The 21,177-nt window shown below is 42.8% G+C and overlaps 1 protein-coding gene and 1 long non-coding RNA gene across 8 annotated transcripts; one reads left to right on the top strand and one right to left on the bottom strand.

The window, feature by feature from the left end:
• The first annotated feature begins 10,549 nt into the window (after nt 1–10,549).
• On the top strand, nt 10,550–13,213 carry LOC127311856 (uncharacterized). Its single transcript, XR_007857938.2, has 3 exons — nt 10,550–10,914; nt 11,006–11,543; nt 12,862–13,213. It is a non-coding gene; the product is annotated as an uncharacterized lncRNA (long non-coding RNA).
• A 296-nt stretch (nt 13,214–13,509) lies between these two features.
• On the bottom strand, nt 13,510–16,756 carry LOC127311857 (uncharacterized). Of its 7 annotated transcripts, none has more exons than XM_051342334.2 (6): nt 16,153–16,756; nt 15,488–15,607; nt 15,073–15,096; nt 14,383–14,428; nt 14,144–14,246; nt 13,510–14,044 (listed from the first exon to the last, which is right to left on the bottom strand). In XM_051342334.2, the coding sequence occupies exons 1-6, from the start codon at nt 16,448–16,450 to the stop codon at nt 13,916–13,918; spliced, it is 720 nt and encodes a 239-aa protein (XP_051198294.1). In that variant the 5' UTR covers nt 16,451–16,756; the 3' UTR covers nt 13,510–13,915. The 7 variants fall into 7 exon arrangements, 3 of the variants coding, with proteins under 3 accessions (XP_051198294.1, XP_051198295.1, XP_051198296.1); XM_051342335.2 differs by having other exon boundaries at nt 14,171–14,246; nt 16,153–16,752; XR_007857943.2 differs by lacking the exon at nt 15,488–15,607 and having other exon boundaries at nt 14,171–14,313; nt 16,153–16,752.
• Nucleotides 16,757–21,177: the final 4,421 nt, after the last annotated feature.

The raw sequence follows: 21,177 nt of genomic DNA, 5'->3' as shown, positions 1-21,177 counted from the left end.
GTCCTATACTAATGCGGTATGGATTATACAGTTGGGCTACAATACAAAGTTTAACAGTAGCCCAATGGCTACTTTTGCCCCCTTTGCATGCGAAACCTGGAGACTAGCTTGCATCTCTTCATCGACTGCTTGCACTCGCGTCGGATATGGGAATGGGTGGCAGCTCTCGCTGTGGTGCCTTCCCTCATCCCCGCCAGTTGGGATGTGCACCATCATGCGGTGGACTGGCTTGCTAGCCTCACTTCGGGGCTGCCTTGTGCGGAAGCCACCCGCGTGTCTGCTCTTGGAGCCTCCTGGTGCTTTGGCACATTTGGGTGGAACAGAATGCTCGAAAGTTCCGCGAGGCCTCATCGTGGGTGGCGTCTACACTCACGAAGATTGCAGAGGAAGCTGCGGTTTGGGACCTGGCCGTCGTGAAGCTCTACACCCCGAGAGTAGTCCGTTGTAGTCTTTTTTTCCCTTTTCGGAAGGAGTTTGGCTAAACCTGCTTGTTCGTCTGTGGTTAGTCAGGTAGTCTTGTTATTGTGCTCTAAACCTTCTTCTATTAATATATGGAGCAGCTCACCTGCCGAATTCTTAAAAAAAAAAAAATGCATTTCACAGGTGTTGTTTGTCTGCTGTCTTCAGCTTTTGTTCCCACCAAGTATTTCTCAGATGTGTCATACAGCTAGTTGATTTTGCCGCATATTAGCTTTTGGATGGTTGGGAGTAACCGTAGTTGTTTAATTTCGATCAGACCATAAACTCACTTTTCATTAATTTTGTAGTTGAGATATCTTGAGAGGGGTGTTGACATTCTTGTGGCTACTCCTGGTCGTTTCTGCACACAGCCTGAAACCCTCTATCTCAGGTTAATACAACACATTCAGCAGTAACACATGGTTGCTTAGCGGTACACCATGAATTGATTGTAGTAACTTGCTGAGAATAAAGCAATGGTCCTACTAACTATTCATGTTCTCTCTTTATTCCCAGGTGCCTATGGATTTAGCTATATTATCATGCTCTTAATATAGCTACTGTCATGCATTCATAGTCTGATTGTTTATTTCAAATATTCTCATCAAGCATCCTCATGATTATAGTCTGATTGTTTATTCTAAATATTCTCGGAAGAGATAGCACAACAGCTGAATGACCAAGGAGTACTATCATCTTGTTTCGCGTGTGTAGGTGCTTATAGAAAATAATGTCAGCATGTTCCCAGTTCACATGTCCAAAAACACAGCTCACGTTTAGTGAAAGTATTTGGTTCTGATCAGGCTGACACTATGTGTGGACATATTTTCAAATGTGCACTCCTGTCTTCCTTTTTATTATCAGGCACTTGAAAAAACAGTTTCAGGCAATCCCCTTCGACAGGGAAAAGCATGTCTTGTATGACTGTAGAAATCAAGCATCGGATATGAAGGAAGATGATCAAAACACTCTATATTTGATTTTGTATCTGAGAGCAGACATGACATGGCGGAGACGAACTGAAGCTTCTACAGCTCTCTAATTCACCCTCTTCAGATATACATCTAGTTTATACACTTTAGTCTCCTAACATGTTCCTATTTACAACTAGGTCCTACAACACTCCCCCTCAAGATGGGGTGAATGCATCGTACAGCCCCATCTTGCTACATAAATTAGAAAATACTTTTTCTGGTAGAGCTTTAGTTAAGATATCAGCCAGTTGATCAGAAGAACACACATATGGCATGCAGATAATTCCATGATCTAGCTTTTCCTTGATAAAATGTCGGTCAATCTCTATATGCTTCGTTCGGTCATGTTGCACTGGATTGTGAGCAATATCAAGAGCGGCCTTGTTATCACAGTATAATAATAATGGCTTATGCTGAAATAACCCCAACTCCATTAAAAGAATTTTCAACCATAGCACTTCACATACCCCATGTGCCATAGATCTTCTCTGCTTCAGCTGTAGATTTAGCCACCACATTTTGCTTCTTGCTGCGCCAAGTGACCAGGTTGCCTCCAATAAAGGTGCAATATCCTGAAGTAGATCTCCTATCATCCAGTGATCCAGCCCAGTCTGCATCAGTATAACATTCAACTTGCAAATTACCATGTGATGCATATAATAAGCCTCTACCAGGACACCCTTTAAGGTAGCGGATTATTCTCATAACTGCGTTAAGGTGATGACTTCGGGGATCATGCATGAACTGGCTAACCACACTCACAGCAAATGCAATATCAGGACGTGTATGAGATAGATAAATTAAACGTCCAACAAGTCTTTGATATTGCCCTCTATCAACTGGTGATCCACCTTCTTTAACTAGACGGTGGTTTTGTTCTATTGGTGTATATGCTGGACGACATCCCGTCATCCCTGTTTCTGATAACAGATCTAAAATATACTTTCTTTGAGAGAGATAGATACCTTTTGCACTCCTAGACACCTCAATTCCCAGAAAGTATCTTAATTGGCCCAAGTCCTTGGTTTCAAACTCTTGTGCTAACTGCTTCTTCAATCTTCTTGTTTCTTGATCATCACTTCCTGTAATAATAATGTCATCGACATAGACAATTAGTATGGTCAGCTTGTCATCCCTACGTTTATAAAACAGAGTATGGTCTGCATTACTCTGTTTATACCCCATCTGAATTATAGCTCTACGAAAACGGTCAAACCATGCACGCGGAGATTGTTTTAAACCATACAAGGACCGGTGTAACTTTAGCACTTTCCCCTCGGTCTGAGGTGTACTAAAACCAGGTGGTATTTTCATATACACTTCCTCAAGAAGGTCCCCATGTAGGAAGGCGTTTTTTATGTCTAGCTGATGAAGATTCCATCCCATATTAGATGAACAAGATATGAGTGTTCGTATGGTATTCATCTTGGCTACGGGTGCGAATGTTTCTTCGTAATCAATTCCATAAGTCTGCGAATACCCTTTTGCCACCAAGCGAGCTTTAAATCGTTCTACCTTGCCCTCGGGATTATGTTTGACAGTGTATACCCATTTGCAACCTACAGCCTCCTTGCCAGATGGTAATTCAACTAGTTCCCAAGTTTTGTTTTTCTCAAGAGCACTCATTTCCTCTAGCATGGCTGCTTTCCACTTGGGATCCTTCATAGCGTCTTCCCAACTTTTAGGAATAGAGGTGGAGTCTAACGATGCAATGAATCCTTTATATGAGGGGCTACACCTTTCATATGTAATAAACTTAGCAACATCATGCTCATAGTCCACACAGTCTTTGAGACGTGCTGGGATATTTGTATGCCTAACAGATTTTCTCAGGGCAATTGGACGTTCAGTTACTGGAGTGGTAGATGTTACCATAGGATTTAGAGTACCTTCTTGTCCTGTAGTATCAACAATAGGCTCCACTGGTATATGAAGTCTTTCCGAGCCGACTGTATGATCATCATCTCTTTCAGCTACATCATGAACAGGTTCGCTAGGTACATCAGATACCCCTGGTCCTCTTACTTGTTGAGGCAATGAATTATCACATACCTCTTCAATAGTTGCACTTCTGTTTTCTTCGCCACTATTTATATTTTCCTCCCCCTCAATTTGATCACCTGGCTGAGATGTATCGATCATAGGAATCATTACTGAACGACCAGACACATAATCATCATTAGAGATCTCCCCCTGGCTATGAATAGTATGAGTAGTGCCGATATTTGAAGGATAAAAAGGTTCATTCTCATGAAATGTTACATCCATACTTACAAAGAACCTTTTCTCGGTTGGGCTCCAACACCGATATCCTTTCTGAGTTGGTGAGTATCCCACAAAGATGCACTTGACTGCTCGTGGATCAAGCTTTCCCACTGAATTCCTGTAATCATGAACAAAACAAGTGCATCCAAAAACTTTGGGAGGTACAATAAAGGAGTTAGTACCACTGAGGCATTCAATTGGAGTTTTATAGTTTAAAACCCTTGATGGCATACGATTTATTAAGTATGCCGCAGTCTTGACTGCTTCACCCCAAAGGAATTTCGGCACATTCATCATAAACATAAGGGATCGAGCAACTTCTAACAAATGCCTATTCTTCCGTTCCGCGACCCCATTTTGCTCAGCGGTATTTACGCAGGTGGTTTGATGTATGATGCCACGTGAAGACAAGAAGTTATTAAAATCACTGTTAACATACTCGGTTCCATTGTCTGAGCGAAATATTTTCACATTAGCATTGTACTGATTGCATACCAAACTATGGAAATTTTTAAATGCAGACAAGACATCTGATTTTTTCTTAAGCAAATATAGCCATGTACATCGACTAAAGCCATCAATAAACGTCACATACCACCTTTCACCTGACAGAGATGTTACAGATGAAGGACCCCAAACATCTGAATGAACTACTTCAAAAGGTATTTTGCTCCTCTCACTATTACTAGGATAATTAGCCCTCGTATGTTTAGCCAGTTCACAAATGTCACATACCAGTTTATCTTTGCAACAGGAGGCAAAGAGTGAGGGAAACATACGCCCTAGAGACTGAAAAGATAGATGTCCAAGTCTACAATGCAGTAATAATAACTCATTTGTAGATGAGCCACACCGAGAACTAAGGGCAAATGGAGTCGATGTCCTGTCAAGATAATAGAGACCATCTCGTTCAGTCCCGATCCCAAGTATGCTTCCCGACTTTAGATCTAGAAATACACAGAATGTTGGCTCAAACCAAGCTCCACAATTCAATGTCTTTGTAATAGAACTGACAGATAATAGATTTATTGGGAAATTAGGGACATGCAAGACAGGATTTAATGACATTGATGGGGTACAATTGATAGTCCCAGACCCCATTATAGGAGCTGAAGACCCATCAGCTATACGCACTCTGTCTTTCCCTGAACATGGCTTGTAAGATAAAAAGTGTTTTGGTGAGCCTGTCATGTGATTTGTTGCCCCTGAATCTATAATCCAGGGAAGAAATAAATGGTCCTCACCATGAGAATTAGATGCTTCATCTGATCCCGTATTAGAAGCAGCCATCAACTTCGCCTTGAACTCTTTCATCGCTTGCATAGCTGCAGCAGATAATTCTCGTGAAGACGAACTGAACTGAGCATTTCCATGCCTCTTCTCGTGACTACCAACAACACTGGTTTTCACTTGCTTATGCTGCCAGTTTGGCGGATAACCCACTAGGTCAAAACAGTCTTTCTTCAGATGACCTGGCCTCTTACAATGATCACACACCACCCTTTTTCTCTGTCTATAATTAGACTTGATGCCATTAGCCTGGTAGCCTCTAAGGGGAGAAGGAGCCTGAACATGAGTTAGTGCAGCTCCATTATCAGGATGCACCTGTGTGATTGTTCCTTGACTTGCCAAGCGAGTTTCTTCTTCTAAGATGCTAGTGATTGTCTCATCTAAGGTCGGCCATTCAGAACTTGAAAGGATCAACTGAGAACGGAGATGGAACTCATAATTCAACCCCTCTAGAAATATTTGCACGAGTAATGGTTCAAACCACTCACGGAGGAGTGTGACGTCTCTAGGATCATGAGGTTTAAATGGCCTGAAAAATTCCAGGTCTCTGTAGAGCCTTTTAAGATCACCGGCATATTCTGTAACTGTTTTTTGGTCTTGTCTAATATGTCGCATTTCATGAAAAATTTTACTGACCCGCATCTTGTTGGATTTTCCAGAGAATTGTTTTTCAATGCAAGTCCATATCTCTGCTGCAGTTTGACAACCTTCAACCTCCTCCCGGACAGCCTTATCCATTGAACTCAAAAGCCAGACCATGACTTTTTTCTGATGTTGCTCCCATTGTTCCTGGGTCATCTCCCCTAGACGCTTCTCATCCTCCTTTAGAAATTTACTCATGCCATGTGATTCTAGAATTAAAGATGCATTACGTGACCAGCTAAAGTAGTCACAGGGGCTAGCCAACTTAACTGGATTAGGTTCCAGAATAGTATCCTGAACATTAGGAGCACCGCTGGATTTCATCTGCAGCTGCTCCATTAACTGAGCAAGTATTTTCTGCATGCTCTCACAAAACTTCCCAACACTAGAGTCCACATTCTTATTTCTGTCTCCCATGGTTTGTTCACAACGAGACCTCCAATTAGCAGTTCAAGCACAACAGGTTCTAGTATAGACAAACAATCCAAAATCCTCTCCCCTTACACAGATTGAGAAGATTTAATCCACCAAAAAACCTTGACTGAACAAACGTGTACCTGAGATGGTCACAGTCGGATTCAGAACAACTCCAATTTTTTCCTCTTTGCAGCACCAGGATGGATTTAGAACAGCACACCAGGACCAGAGGAGGCGAGGAGCGACACGGCACAAAGGCGATGCGGCACAGCACGCGGGCGACAGCGACGCGGCGTAGCAAGAAGACTAAGAGGCCTTGTGGAGGACGGCTGCGGCGCACAAAGGCGGCCACGAACGCGGCGACGGCGACCACCGAATCCCGGGAACCGCCGAAGCTCGAATCAAACCAGATCAAGGTCAAGCGCACTCTCCCAGACCGATTGCTCTGATACCATGTAGAAATCAAGCATCGGATATGAAGGAAGATGATCAAAACACTCTATATTTGATTTTGTATCTGAGAGCAGACATGACATGGCGGAGACGAACTGAAGCTTCTACAGCTCTCTAATTCACCCTCTTCAGATATACATCTAGTTTATACACTTTAGTCTCCTAACATGTTCCTATTTACAACTAGGTCCTACAACAATGACTCTAATGCTGCAAAGCAGAAATAGTAGAAACAATGGATTAGTCCCATACTGAAGTTCATAATAAAGTGAAAGTGTGAAGTGTCATCTAGATTTTTCTAGAATATAGAGCTTCATTTTTAGGTTTGGCCGGCTCATGTGCGCCCAATTGCCGGAGGTAGCTTTGAATTTTAGATTTGCGCATCTAATATCAACGGTGGAAATCTGACTTTCAGCCACATGCGTTGATCTTAAATCACATAATAACCATCAACTCACTGGGAACAGAACTAAGTAACTGTCATGTCATAAATATATTTTATAAATATATTTTTGAGTGAATTTCACTTTTTACCCCCTAAGATCAACTTTGTGCCACTTTATACCCAACTTAACAAAAAATTCTCAAAACTACTCAATTTAAGAAACTTTTTCCACTTTTTACCCCCTTTATATTTTCTCCTATTCTAACCAGGGGGTCCTAGCTCTTTGTCCAACGCGTGTTATAGTCAGTTTCTAGAGCCGAGCCGAACCGATGTAGCAAGTGATGGGTTATTCTGATCTTAGCGTAGGACGGCCAGCCCTTAAATGAGCAAAGCTAAACTAACAACAAGCAGAACAGGAGACAGTGGTCACAACATCCAGCGCGCTCACCGCCGCCGCCGCCCCGCTGCCGAACGAAGCCCATGCTAGAGCATGTCGTCCTAGGACTCATCATGTTGCCGCGTCTCCACAGCCGCACAAAGCTCGCGCTAGAGCTAGTGGCCGTACCACGCAAGCCACCGGCGTCGGTGCTCCGCTAGCTGCAGCACGAAGACCATGTCGGAGGAGGTAGCCTTTGCCCCTGTGACACCATCCGCTGCTGCACGAACCAACGCTAGATCCTATGGCTGCAACAGCAGTCACGTTGATGCCGGTGCTCTGTTGGTGCGTACTTATGCAAGAAGCGGTGGTCGTAGCATGCGTGATGCCGTCGCCAAGGCTGGGCTGTCACACCACACTCATGCCGGAACCGGTGGCTCTAGCACCCGTGTCGCGGCTAGTGATCTGCTACAGCTGCTGCACCAAGCCTTCGCCCATCGCCTCCAAATTCGTTCTCTTTAAGGCTGCTAGCAGCACGGCTCTCCTCGTCTTCCTTCACGCTGGCGGCTTCATATGCCCGTCTCCCCTGACGACAATGGAGCACCCGCTTCAGCACCTGCAGTTGCCTCCAGGTCTCCACGGTGCCACTGAATCCCTAGCACGGGGAGAGAGAGGAACGGGAAAAGATCAGAGCCGAGTCTTGCTCATGTCAGTGTGATCAAGCATGGCTCAATCTGACTAAGATCTAACCGGCCAGAATAAACCACCACTTTCTATGATTTGTCTCGGCTCTAGAACATGGACTGAGAGTGGAACCCACCGGCCAGGATGGAATAAAATATAAAAAGGGGTAAAAGGTGGAAGAAGATTGTTAAATGGGGTAATTCTGAGAATTTTTTGTTAAATTTGGTAAAAGATGGCACAAAGTTGATCTTAGGGGGTAAAAAATGGAATTCATACTCTGAACGGCTTAAGTAGATGATCTCTTATTTGCGAGGACCGTCTAGCTAGTTATTTACAAACTGCAGGTCTATATAAAAGAGCAAACATACATGACCGATCGGTGTCAAAGAATGTTTTACTCATTTTTAATGGATAAACAATGGTAACCTATTAGAGGTCATTTGGTATCTATCATTTGGGCCTGAAATTCTGGAATTCATTTTGGAATTCCATAGGTGTGCTGTTTGGTTGTCACAGAATTGGGTCATCATTTCATTTAAGAAATCCAGCAAAATGACACCATGGGTAAACACAATTCCAAGCTGAGACCTGTCATTTGCAATTCTTGTGGAAGCCATTTACAAATTCAATATTGAATTATGTTGTCATTTGCAATTCCTGTGACAACTAAACAAGTGTCCATTTCTGGAATTACAATGTAAATGAAATGAATGCATGTATTCATTTCAAAATGCTACAAATGAAATGAAAGCCTGGCTTCCAAACGACTCCTTACAAATTAGAGTGATATTAATGTGCATAAGCAGAAGCATGTGCATCCATGTTACTGCCATTATATATATATATATATATATATATATATATATATATATATATATCTAATAGAGTTTCTATATATAGGGATGCGCTATTTGACTCCCTGGGTGCAGAATAATATTCTGCACCCGGGTCGGCGTATGCACGAGCTGCTCCGTCCATCGCGCGCCGAGCGCTCCACCAGTCCGCGCGCACCACGCCGTTTTGGGAGTGACATAATTTTACGGCATGCTTCGACCACTACCCGACCTGTTTCGTGTGGCTTTGCAGGTTGCGGCACCGTACACCTTCCGTAATATTTTTTTGGAAAACGCTTATAATCAGTCGGCCGATTATGTGAGAAAGATCGGTCGTCTATGTGTGTGGCTCGCCCGTTCCCGTGCGTTAGTCGCGCACCCGCGCATCGCTGCTGTTTTTTCATCTGTCTTCATTGGGCCCCACCTGCATGGTTGCTTTTCCTCTTTTCTTCATCCTTTTCACTGCGCACACTTTGTCAGCTCATCGTCAAGTCCATGTCCTGAGCTGTGGTGGACCCTACCTAGCTGCCTCTGTTTCTTGCTTTCTCACACGCATGGACACATTGTTAATGTACACCTACTTTTTGACCTACAACGTGTGAGGGTGAGCCTAAGGTTTATGTAGCTACATTAGTATTATTTTTTACTCACACATAACTTCTAGTGTTTTTACCACATGTAGCCATGTGGTAAGTAGAAATTTAAAATAATTGGAATTTTGGCATGTATTCCACGGCGAGCTTGGGAAGCGGTAGGAACTGGGGTGGACATATCGACTTAACCGGAGCCATCATTGCCAATGGTACGAGGTTAGGTACTCACGGTTTTTTAGAAAACCTATAGTGATGTTTTCAAATTGTAACAAATTGATAAAAGTTTTGTTGTAAAATCAAACGACATATGTTGTGAGGTTTTCTAAACGATCTATTAGAAACATGTGTGTTTCTTAATATGTTGTAAACACATGATTTTTTTTTTGTAATCATTTGTGACTTTTGTAGTAATTTTTTTTTGTCATAGACACATATTTTCAATGTAGCATATGGTTGTTAATTTTGTAAAAATTGCGTATGAATTTTGTAGTGGAAGCATCTAAAAAATGTTGTAATGTTTACATGATGTTTGCCACAAGTTTGTGATTATTGTTGTAATCATATTTTTTTTGTTAAATAGCTAGTGATTTTTGTTGTAACTAAATATATAGCAAATTTGTTATTGATTAACCAAATTTTCATAGCCACGAACATATGTATTTTTGTTGTAATATATTATCAATTTTTATTGTAATTAATGTCTATTTTTGTTGTAAACCAACTGGTAGCAAAATAATTTTTCCTTAACCATTTTCGTAATTTGAAATGAACACATAATTTTTGTTGTAATCTCTTATTTTTGTTAGAATTGATGGTGATTTTTGCTGTAAATCAATTTAAAGCACAAATTTGTTGTTTAGCCACTACGTGATAAATTCTAGCAATGGAGTTTCTAGTGTAGCAAGCAGCAGCTAGCACTTCGGCGAGGCAGGCATGCATGCATTAGCTAGCAGTGAATCTAGCTAGCCAAGCGAAAATTACAGCGCGCAGCACCACATGGGGGCTCCACCCAAGCAACAGCACGCTATGCTTTATTTACTAGTAGTATGAACAGTTACGTGACGTAATCATATCAGGATGAAAGCGACGTCCCTGGTGGATTGATTCTCCAGCGTCGAATACGTGAAATGGACGGCCGCCTAGCGACCGATCCACGCGCCTGGGATCGGTCGGCCGACGGCTAGCATGCATTGGCAGTTTCTTATCTAACCGGGGAGCTACTCAGCCCACTACCCAGCCGCACCTCCTTTTTTCCCTCTTGGGAGCAGTTGGGGAATCGGAATTTGAGCAGCGGCCATCGGGTGCGCGTCCGGCGGCAAGAGGTGGCCGGGCTAAGTGACCAAGCAAGCGGCAGATAGCGTCGTCGTCGACAGCCTCGTAGTCGGTCGTCCGAAGCGGCAGCAATGGCGGCGTGGTGATTGGCTTCAAGAAGACCGACTCCCATCGGAGGAGAAGGAGACAAGCGGCTGTTGGATTGCGGCAACTTGTGACTTCGGTGGGCTCAACCTTAGATTCTGTGCGTACTGTCGCATCCCCTTACAAGGTACATGAAGCTTTTCTTGTTTTCAATCGGCGTGCATGAATTTCGTTATGGCCTCCGCAAGATCTGATATGTGCGCATTTTCCTATGTCAGCCGAGACTGAATTTTTTCTGCATAGATGTGGCGATCTGGTCCGCTAGGTAAGATAAGATGTCAGGGATAAATCAAAAAGAACCTCCCCAGATTAGACCTACGGCTGCCTCAAATCCTGCTACTATTCTTTATGTGCCTTTGCAAAAACAGAGCTACTAATCCTGTTGTGTGTGTCTACGATTCATTGATTCTGTCAGGTTCAGCCCCATTTTTTCTGTTCTGAACCCAATCAAATGTTCACTATTAGACTAAGCAATACAAGATTCAGATGATAAACATATGCATTATTAGATCTACGTAGGTTTCATGTCATCTCAGAGCAATGTTGCCATGGCGGCGTGGTGATGGCGTCAGCTGCCTGGTCGGGCCGCGTGGCGGGTGGTGGCTGAGGGTGGCCTCGTGGTGGCTGAGGGTGGCCTCGGCATCAGCAGAGTGGGTGGCGGCTGAGGGACGCATCGTGGTGAGCAGCAGGCCCCCCTTAGCTGTGTCGTGGGTCGATTCACGGCGAGCGGAGAACGTCGGTTGGCTTCGATGTAAGGTACGGTAGCTGGCCATTCCGTACTGTGTAAGTTTTTTGCATTTAAATCACCTAGGAGGATGTCAATTACATGATACTCTTCATAATATGCAAATAAAATCCTTAGCTTTACCCTTGCCCTCTTTCCGGCCAGTTCATCTGGTAGGCAGCTGATTCAGGTTTAAAGTACATTCTGTCATCCCCATCTTCAACAGTTTGCAAATGTCATATTTCAGAGGTTAAACTCTAGGATTGATAGATTATTTCTGTAAGAATGAGTAGTCCCTGTAACCAACTATAGAGTAAACACCTCTGAAAAAAATACGAGAGCCAAGAGAGGCTGGATGTGTTTTCTTTCTTGCACAGGGATGAGTGAAGTTGGATCTAGAGAGAACAAATAGCAATTCCAGTGGAACTCGAAAGCACAATATGTCATCCTAACATGTTCTGCATTCTGCACACGAGAAAACGAGTTTGTAAAAATGAATCAAAAGTAAGCAAAAAAAAAGTACTTTTACAATCGTAGTTTTCTTAGGTTGTCTATCCAAGTAATACACATAAAAATATCAGGGCAATAAAATGCCTTTTCCTATCAGACTTGTATGATCTACTTGGGCAACGTGGAACGAAGCTGAGAAATAAATATCCAATCGAGGACATTGTATCTGTATTAACAATTTACCATGCTGAACAAAGCTCATCTATTGAAACCAAACACGGTAGCTGTGGTAGTGGTACTGTCCCATTTATACAAGAGACTCTGAAAATTAATCATATTCCCAGAAATCTGATTCTCTAATGCTTCGTACCCCTTTTCTGTCAGACTTAAATGCTTTCTGAAAGTTCTGCCTTAATACTAGCAATTTCTGAGTTGTGTAAAATATTACACTGCATCCTTGTTAGTCACAAACTTGTATTGGACATGCTCCAACTTAACCCGAATAAGATGCAACACCTATTTAACAACTACAGTTGGAGAGTCATGTAGCTAGCTGTTTTCCTTTTAAATGGTCTCTGATTACCTACACCGATGCAATTGCTTCACGGTTAGTTTATGTTCGCTGTATATTTTTAACTAACATAATGTGCCCTACATAGGATGCTTTTGTTTGAGAAATAACACTAAGTGACTCAGCTACATATTTTTAAACAAAAATGGGAACATAATAATACCATTCTCATAATTTTATGTCGTGAGCAAGTGCTCACGTATTATTTTTCATGTCGTGAGCAAGTGCTCACGTGTTCAGACTTTGGCTCCATCTTTCAATTCACTTAATGCCTTATGATGTTATCCTTTTAGTATTGTGAATTTTCATCAATAGTTTTTGTATTGCAGACGGAGATGAATCAACATGGCTCTCCTGCGTCATCTTGAATGATTTGAATGAAACAGGACCTTTACCTGATTCTCTGGAGAAGTTTAGACCCATGAAAATCCATATCTAAAAAACTTGATTTGAAGCTCCCCTTGTATATACTCTCCCTAAAACAAATTGCACTTCTGTATATAGCTGAATATCTTTATTCTTGTGTCTTGTCCATGTAATGTACTTGCTTATGAATGCTTCCTTCTATTGGTGTCATCTACCAGATCATATCTGGAATTGTTGTAATGCAAGAATTATCCATGTCACCTACGTGACATTTTGTAATTCACATTTTTATGTCCCATTGTATTACCATATTTATTATGGTGTGTTGATTTGTGCAACAACATAATTTCGTTATAAGAAATAACCGATGTAACTGGAGGCCCTACTTCCTAGATTTCTTATGTATGCCAATTTTCACAGATCTCTCTGTAGCTAGCAGATTAAAAAATATATTTTTAGAGCTGAAGGGTCGTAGCTAGATGTAGCTAGCTTAGTGGTCAAGCATATGCACATGCTTGTATGGTCGAAAAATGCACAGGACTAGCTAATTAGCTGAGCTTGCGAATTCAAAATAGTGCACAATGAATGTAATTAGTTGATTGGAAACGGCATAATCAAATTTGCGCAAACATATATTGTTCTATTGTTCACCGAAGGATTCAGTACAAACTGAAATGAATCGGATGTCTATAACGTAAGAATTCCGTAGCAAATACCATAATTTCCACTCAGGTACAATGAAATTCGATCTTTGGAAAAAGGGCTTTTAGAGGCACTAATTACAGTTTGATTTCCGGCGTTGATTTCTCCCATAGCTTATCTACCTGGGAAAGACTACACCTGAAGAACACAATTATGTCACTGTCTTGCACGCTAGCTCATGTCGTAGCTTATCTTTTGACAGTCACTAGAATTTTCTCCGCCGCATTGTGATAGCCAGCTAGTCCCGTAGGGAAGCAGTGCCGGAGAGACTTGTCCAGGGAGCTGATATCCGATACGAAGACGCTACTGCTGGAGTCACTGATAAGAGCTAAGGCGCCACTGCCATTGGGTGCCTGAGGCCTTTGGTGGGGACGGGAGCCTCCAGTATCGACCATTGTAATGCATCTTCCGATCCTCTGCTGCATCCCTCTTCCCGCTGTCAGCCTGGGATAATGTCATCGCAGGATCAGATCGCTTACCCAACCAATAAGCAAAACACCGACTCAAACTAGAAATATCAATCAGTAAGTAATTACTACTGACTGGGGAAGCAAGTTGCTCGACGATGACCTTGAATGTGCAGCAGTGGCCAAAACTGAACCTGCCGTTAAAATTGTTGAAGCCAACAGAGAACACGCCGAGGGGGCTGTCCATCACACATACCAATTCCTTTATTGGTAGCTGGACAGATGTACTCCTTTATTTCTAGTTGTCTACATATACCCACTTCCACATAAATCAACAGAAATAACATTAAGGCAGTATATGTGCTCTCAGTATACCATTTTGTGTTGCGCCAAAGCCATCCACCGCCGGCTGACCGCCCAACTAGAGATAAATATCGAGCAAAGTTTAGAAGTAGTGTCTTGCTTGAAGCTAATGGCCTACTGCCAAAATGGCGAAATGCAAATGACCAAATAGCATAATGGGTGTGCAATAAATGGAAAAGCATGGAGATAACAATGTAGATGAATTATCAATATCAAATGAGAGTAAATAAACAAATGTCTATGGAAGTCATGAAGTGGTAAACAGATAGAGGTTAAAGATGAGCATGAATCTTAAGAAAAAGGGATGATATGGATCTTCCAATATGGAATCAAAGCCTGGGCAGAGCAAACGTAAAAAAATGTTTGTTCAAGGATTAGCCACATATGATAAAACTGTAAGCTCTAGTAGAGATTAGACATAAAAATGATTTTCCATTGTTCCACCAATAAGTGGCTGATGTATGTATATAAGCAGACAAAATAAAAAATTCATTCCATGAAGGATCAGAAGTTATTCCATTATGACGTGTAGAAGGTGAGCATAAAAAATTCATTCCATGAAGGATCAGAAGTTATTCCATTATAAAATAAAGTCATAACCTTGTTGGCATCAATGAAAGAATAAAATCCAGCCATGTTAAAATAAGAAGGTGTAGCGATAAATTAGTCAAATGCTTATAGGTGGATCAAAAAAATATTTACCTCCTAAACAGGTTGAATATATTCCTGAAGAAAAAAAAGGCAGAATGAAGTTCAATTGCATTAGAAATAAGGAAGTAATTCTAAGACATTTACAAAGATAGTAAGCGTAAGACAAAATCGGCTAGACGGGTCAATCTTGTCGAAAGCAGGAGGATGCAGCAGGCTAGACTGAAAAATATATAATGCCAAATAAGGTAAAAACAAGATTAACATTGTGTGGAGGCTTTATTAATACAAAAATGACCATGTAGAGAAAAATTACAAATACTACAACATATGGAATCTGACTATTTTCTTTAAATAACCACACTCTCTATCTCATTCTGAACATTCATTGCAACAATCATATAAACCATGTGTGAGCTTCATTTAATTCACATATCTAACCATGGGAAATAATAAGACCTGCACTTACTCATCCAAATTGGTAGAAATGGGGCGGTACCGAAGAGTACCAGGGGAAAACAAAGAAAAAGCCAGCGCCAAACACAGCTTTCGTACCACCGAAAACAGCAAAAGGAAAACACCAACGCGGCTACATGACAGAAAAAAAAAGGAAATTACATCTCAAAAGCATCGAATCAACATGGTTAGCAGGATTTAAATCACAAAACAATAATTATGGTGCAGCTCTGATGCCACATAATAATAACTAAACTATCCAGAAAACACAGGCATCTTTCTTTATTTCGCCAAGAAAATGGACAGTGATGCACATGATGAGCACAATGTACAGCAGTCGTTTCTTGCATTTTGTGAAGGAAAACGCACACAAGCTAATTCAATCGGCCTCTAATTTGCATTGATCATTAAAAAGAACTAGAACTGAACATCTACTTACGGCCTCAATTCTTTGCACTCCAAACAAATTTAGCGAAAAAGCAACCCAAATTGTAAGTTCCTAGAGTAAATTTAAGGCCCTGCAATTCCCCTGTTCCTCATCGTTGTTGGAGCCAGGGCTGCCAGAAAGTTTTGTGCTTTTGCAATCAGGTGGAGTCCAGGGGCGATCAATGGATCCACCTCTGCGATTGGGGACGGAATCTAACAAAAAAAAGCATAACGCTGCAGGAAAGGATTCACCTTGGCGTATAATCCCACCAAGTAGCAATTGCGTGGATGAAGTGATGCGGAGCTCGCCGGACGCAAGTAGCTGATGCCTGATGGTGTGGACGACTGGCACCAGATGTAGGAGCCGCGGCGGAAGTATTATAGTTCGCGAGGCGCGCTGGAACCGCCGCAGACGATAGCGGGTGGCTCGGGCCAGAGGCGCTCGCGGCGGTCGCGTTCGCTCGTCCGGCGCCCAGTGATGTGTGGAGGCCGACGCCCTTCCGCTGACGACGTCGCCGCCCGAGTCCAGAAACTTCAAGCCCCAATCCATTCAGGCGGCCGAGGACACCCGCCGCTCGCCGCGATCCCCAGCTGAAGCCGCTCGCCGCGCGCCATATTCCCAAGATGAAGCCGCTCGCCGCTCGCCGGCAGCAATGTCGATTGAAGCCGCTCGCCGCCGGCCTCAATGCACACTAGTCGCCCGCCGGCCGCACCACTCCACCCGGCGATTCCCACAACCGCTCGCACGCACGCACCGAATTTGATGAATGTGAGTTAGCTCCCAGCACGGCAGCACCCCACGACCATAAACATAGAGGAATCGTCGATGTAAGAAAAAAGGGGAAAAAGTACGGGATGCGGCGGGTCAGGTTCGGCGGGTCAGGCCGCACCGGAGGCTGGCTTGACCGGCTCGATATATGACCCGGGTGCAGAATTACTTATTCTGCTCCCAGGATATCTAATAGAGTTTCTATATATATATATATAGAAACTCTATTAGATATATATATAGAAACTCTATTAGATATATATATATATATATATATATATATCAACGCGGATTTGCTAACCGCATGGCTAGCTATGCACCACCTCATGGCCATCCGATATAGTGGGCAGTAAAATGAAGGGATGCAGATTACCATGGCTGGCAATGGAGTGAACCTAACGGCTGCTAACTCCACGTTTGTAGACGTTGGACTACTCAAGCCATGCTAGCTGTATATGTAATATGGACGGTAATAGATAGGATAGTTCGTAAAAACGATAGCTCCTTCATATGAAAATATATTGTGCTACACTTTTTACTGCACATGTAGTCTGCAACATGAATGGTAATTGAAAGATCGAGATGTCGCCTAGAGGGGGGGGGGGGTGAATAGGCAATTACAAACTCTTGCGGATTTGTCTTGTATGAATGCGGAATTAAACTATCGTTTAGTTTACAAGCACAAACCCTAAATATGCTAAGCTCAACTGAGTGTAACAATAGCAACTAGAGCTAAGCAAGATAGGCACAAGATATATGTAGCACAAGTGATAGCAAGATATATGTACTTCAAGCACGATGGCTATCACAAGGAAAGAGAGCTCGGGTATAGAAATAACCGAGGCACGCGGAGACGAGGATGTATTCCCGTGTTCCCTTGCTTTGCAACAAGGTACGTCACGTTTGGAGGAGTGGAGGTCCCACGAAGGATTCCCCGCGCCACGAAGGCTCACCCTATTCTCCGAACCACACCCACGAAGGATAATGGCCCCTTCCTTATGGTTAGCTTTTCCTCCGCTCCGGAGATGGCAAGCTCCACAACCACTTCACAAGCTCCACGAAGGAGAAGCCCGGGCCTCTTCACAATCTTCTTGAAGAGATCACCGGAGCACCAATCACCAAGCCAACTAGGAGGTCACCCTCCAAGAGTAACAAGCTCACGGTCTCTCACTTGAACAAATCGTGGTGGAGAGCTCAACACTATGCAATGATGCAAAGCAAGAACACCGGAGGTGTTCAAGTCCTTCACACTCAAATCCCACCAAAGCAACGAATGCTAGGATGAGATTGGAGAGGATGAACAAGGGGAAAGTCAACCAAAGACTCCAAGATCTAGATCCCAAGAGATTCCCTCACTTAGAGAAGAATTGGTTTGGTGGAAGTGTAGATCTAGATCCCCTCTCTCAAATCCTCAAATATGAGCAAGTATGGTTGGAGGATTCAAGGGGAAGAGCAAGTTCTTCAAATAGTAGCAATGGAGGAGAGAGAGTAGGAAGAACTAACTTGGCTCAAGGTGGAAGAAGCCTATTTATAGCAAAGGGAGAAATAGAGCTGTTGGGGAAAAAGACAGGAAATAAACAAAGCAAAACGGGCTGAAAAAACGCTCTAAAAGGCAGCCCGTGGCCGGCAGGCCGGTTGGCCGAGCCTGGGCGGAGCGGCCGGAGGCCTGCCCGGTCGGACCAGCCCACCGACCGGGCTGGGCGATGGTGCGCACGAGCGGCGAAAGCCAACAAGCCGCTCGGGGAAGCGGCCGGCCGCGTGGGCCTCCACGGCGGGAGGCGGCCCAAGACGGGCTTCGGCGCGCGGCGGGCAGCCCGGCCGCGGCGCGCGGCGGGCGAGGCGGCCATAGCCGCGCGGGCGGCGCGGAGGCTGGGGAGGCCGTGTGGGCCGGCGGGGCGGAGGCGGCCCAGGTGCCGAATCCGGTCGGACCGGGGCACCCGCCAGGCTGGCCGGTCAGGGACCGGGCCTACAGCCGGTCATGGGCCAAAAGGCCTCTGGCTGCGGCCCGGATGGCACCGGTCACTGAGCCGGTTTGGGACCGGTGGGCAGCGCACGGCTGGCCGGAAGGCGGCCGGCCGGCTGCCACCCCTCTGTTTTTTTCTTTTCTTTTCTTTTTATCCTTTTCTCTTTTTCCCTTTTCTTTAATAACAAATGCTCCCGAACTCCGAATCGCATGAAACCAATTTTGTTTGGAAGATAACAACGAATGCTATCTTATAGAAAATGAAAACCCAAGAATCTGTAGGAGGGGATTTTATCATGAATATAAAAGGTAGAACCTTATATCATGAATAACCGGTAAAATCACCCAACCTCGAAAACGCAATAGAAGATGCATGTGAACTCCGTTTTCGATGAACTTGGGCTTGTTGTAAAGCTAGCAACAAGCTCAAGAACCTCACACCGAGAAATACCAAGAAGCAATAAGAATATGCAACGCATGCAAGGATTGAGCTCCCTAAGACGATGTGATCAAGTTACCCAACCGGAAGCCCCTCTTGATAGTGCGGCTATCTATCCTATAATCCGGTCTCCCATCAACCACCTCGAGACCGGTAAAAGGAAAACCTATCAAGGTCATACCTTTGCCTTGCGCATCCCATCACTTGTTCATTGTCGCTTCGTGTATACTCACAAATGCTCCCCCATACACAATGATGGGAAAGCTTCATTGATGCACATCTTCACATGTCCACTATCACCAAATGGACGGCAAGCTTCAAGCATGTGATCCGCTCAAGATGCTCATCTTGAACTTGCCCAACTCAACCTTGTATCTTCTCATACTCACTTAAGATAGAGCATGGATAATATTGAGTTCCACATAGGAACTCCATCTTCATTTCTTCTTCTTGATCATATCACATATATATCTTCATATCGATGATCATGATGCCAATACACAAGGTATATCTTTATCTTCATGGCATCCATACTTGAATCCAACACATGGAGAGCAAGTAGTACCTATGGAATATTCCTTCATATAAACTCAATGAAAACATTAGTCCATAGGGGTTGTCATTAATTACCAAAACCACACATAGGGGCAATGTATCCTTACAATCTCCCCCATTTTGGTAATTGATGACAACCACAATAAGAGGGTTTATATAATGAATATTAGTGACAAGTACGCAACTTATCCGAGAATAAGTTGTATACAAGAGGTTGTATTTGATATGGTCAAGTAACACAAAGCTACTAGCCCATCTCAAAACCGGCTCTACTCACACAACTACAACAAATGCAAGAGATGTGAGTAGAACCAATATATATAGAGAAAACTCCCCCACAATGTATGCACGTGTGATGAACATGAATTCATTGCATATATTGTCAAGATTAACCTTTGGGATAGTTTCCACTATATATATACAACCATGCAAGACATATAGATATGGAATGCATGAGAGGCAAAACACTTAAGCACAAACCAAACTTAAGTATAAAACCATTCCCTTAAACCCTCTAAACTTCTCCCCCATTGGCATCGATTGTCAAAATGGGTGAAAAATTTAGAAGCCCAATATAATGTGAGTTCCTCCCCAAAGTGTGCACTTCTCATAATTTGAGTGGAATCAAGTGCACATATCCAATGATGAATACTTGAAGGAAATCAAACTATATTGAGGATCAAAGATTGCATAAAGATAACATGGTGAAGTGAGCTTCAATAAATAAAGCAAGCAATCAAAGATCCAATTGGACAAACAAAGATATCATGATAAGAGAGATATAGTGCTTCTAGTAATAAGAAAGCTCCCCAAGGTTCGTGCACAATTTATAATGTTTGCATTTGAATACAATATGCACAAACATGGAATCCTCACTCCCTATATATCATTTAGAACACAACTAAGATAAAGAGAGTATGCTTATCAAGAACAACTTTAGTCCAACAATTACGAGATATGAGTGCAAGAAGGAAAACAAATAAACCAAGCACTCATAAATCTCCTTTACCAACACCACTAAGAAACAAAAGGATAAAAGATGGTCGGCAAAGAACAAAGATATCAAGGTGATGGATTAACGCTCTTATGTATATAAGTTTCTAAAGTGGACAAATGATCCATAAAGAAACATGCACACACAAGAGGTTAACAAAATAGATAAGACAAGATATCCAAGATGAAGTCATAAGATATACCAAAGGATGTTTGCTTAAGAAGCATATATAGCCTATGGCTCCAATTTTCATTTATGGTATATGAATGAACTTCAACCAAGTTAAACCTCAAAAACAACACAACTAACAATAAGGGAAGTAGAGCTAGTTGGAGTGTTTTGAGAAAGGCAACAAGTATCACAAATACGGATTTATTTCACAAATTCTTCAATATTTCACACAAGAGCTCTTTGAGGAATTGATATGCAATAAATTGCTATTTGTGATAGGTGAATCATAAAATATGATATATATATAACCTATCATATGCATCTTCTCAAATTACTCAAATGTTCAATAAGAAGTTTTACTTTAAAAAGGGTTTTTCAAGAACCGC

The sequence above is a fragment of the Lolium perenne genome, chromosome 7 (genome assembly GCF_019359855.2).
Source record: "Lolium perenne isolate Kyuss_39 chromosome 7, Kyuss_2.0, whole genome shotgun sequence".
Lineage (NCBI taxonomy): Eukaryota > Viridiplantae > Streptophyta > Magnoliopsida > Poales > Poaceae > Lolium > Lolium perenne.
Note: the sequence above shows the minus strand (reverse complement) of the source record. Positions and strands in the feature narration are given on the sequence as shown.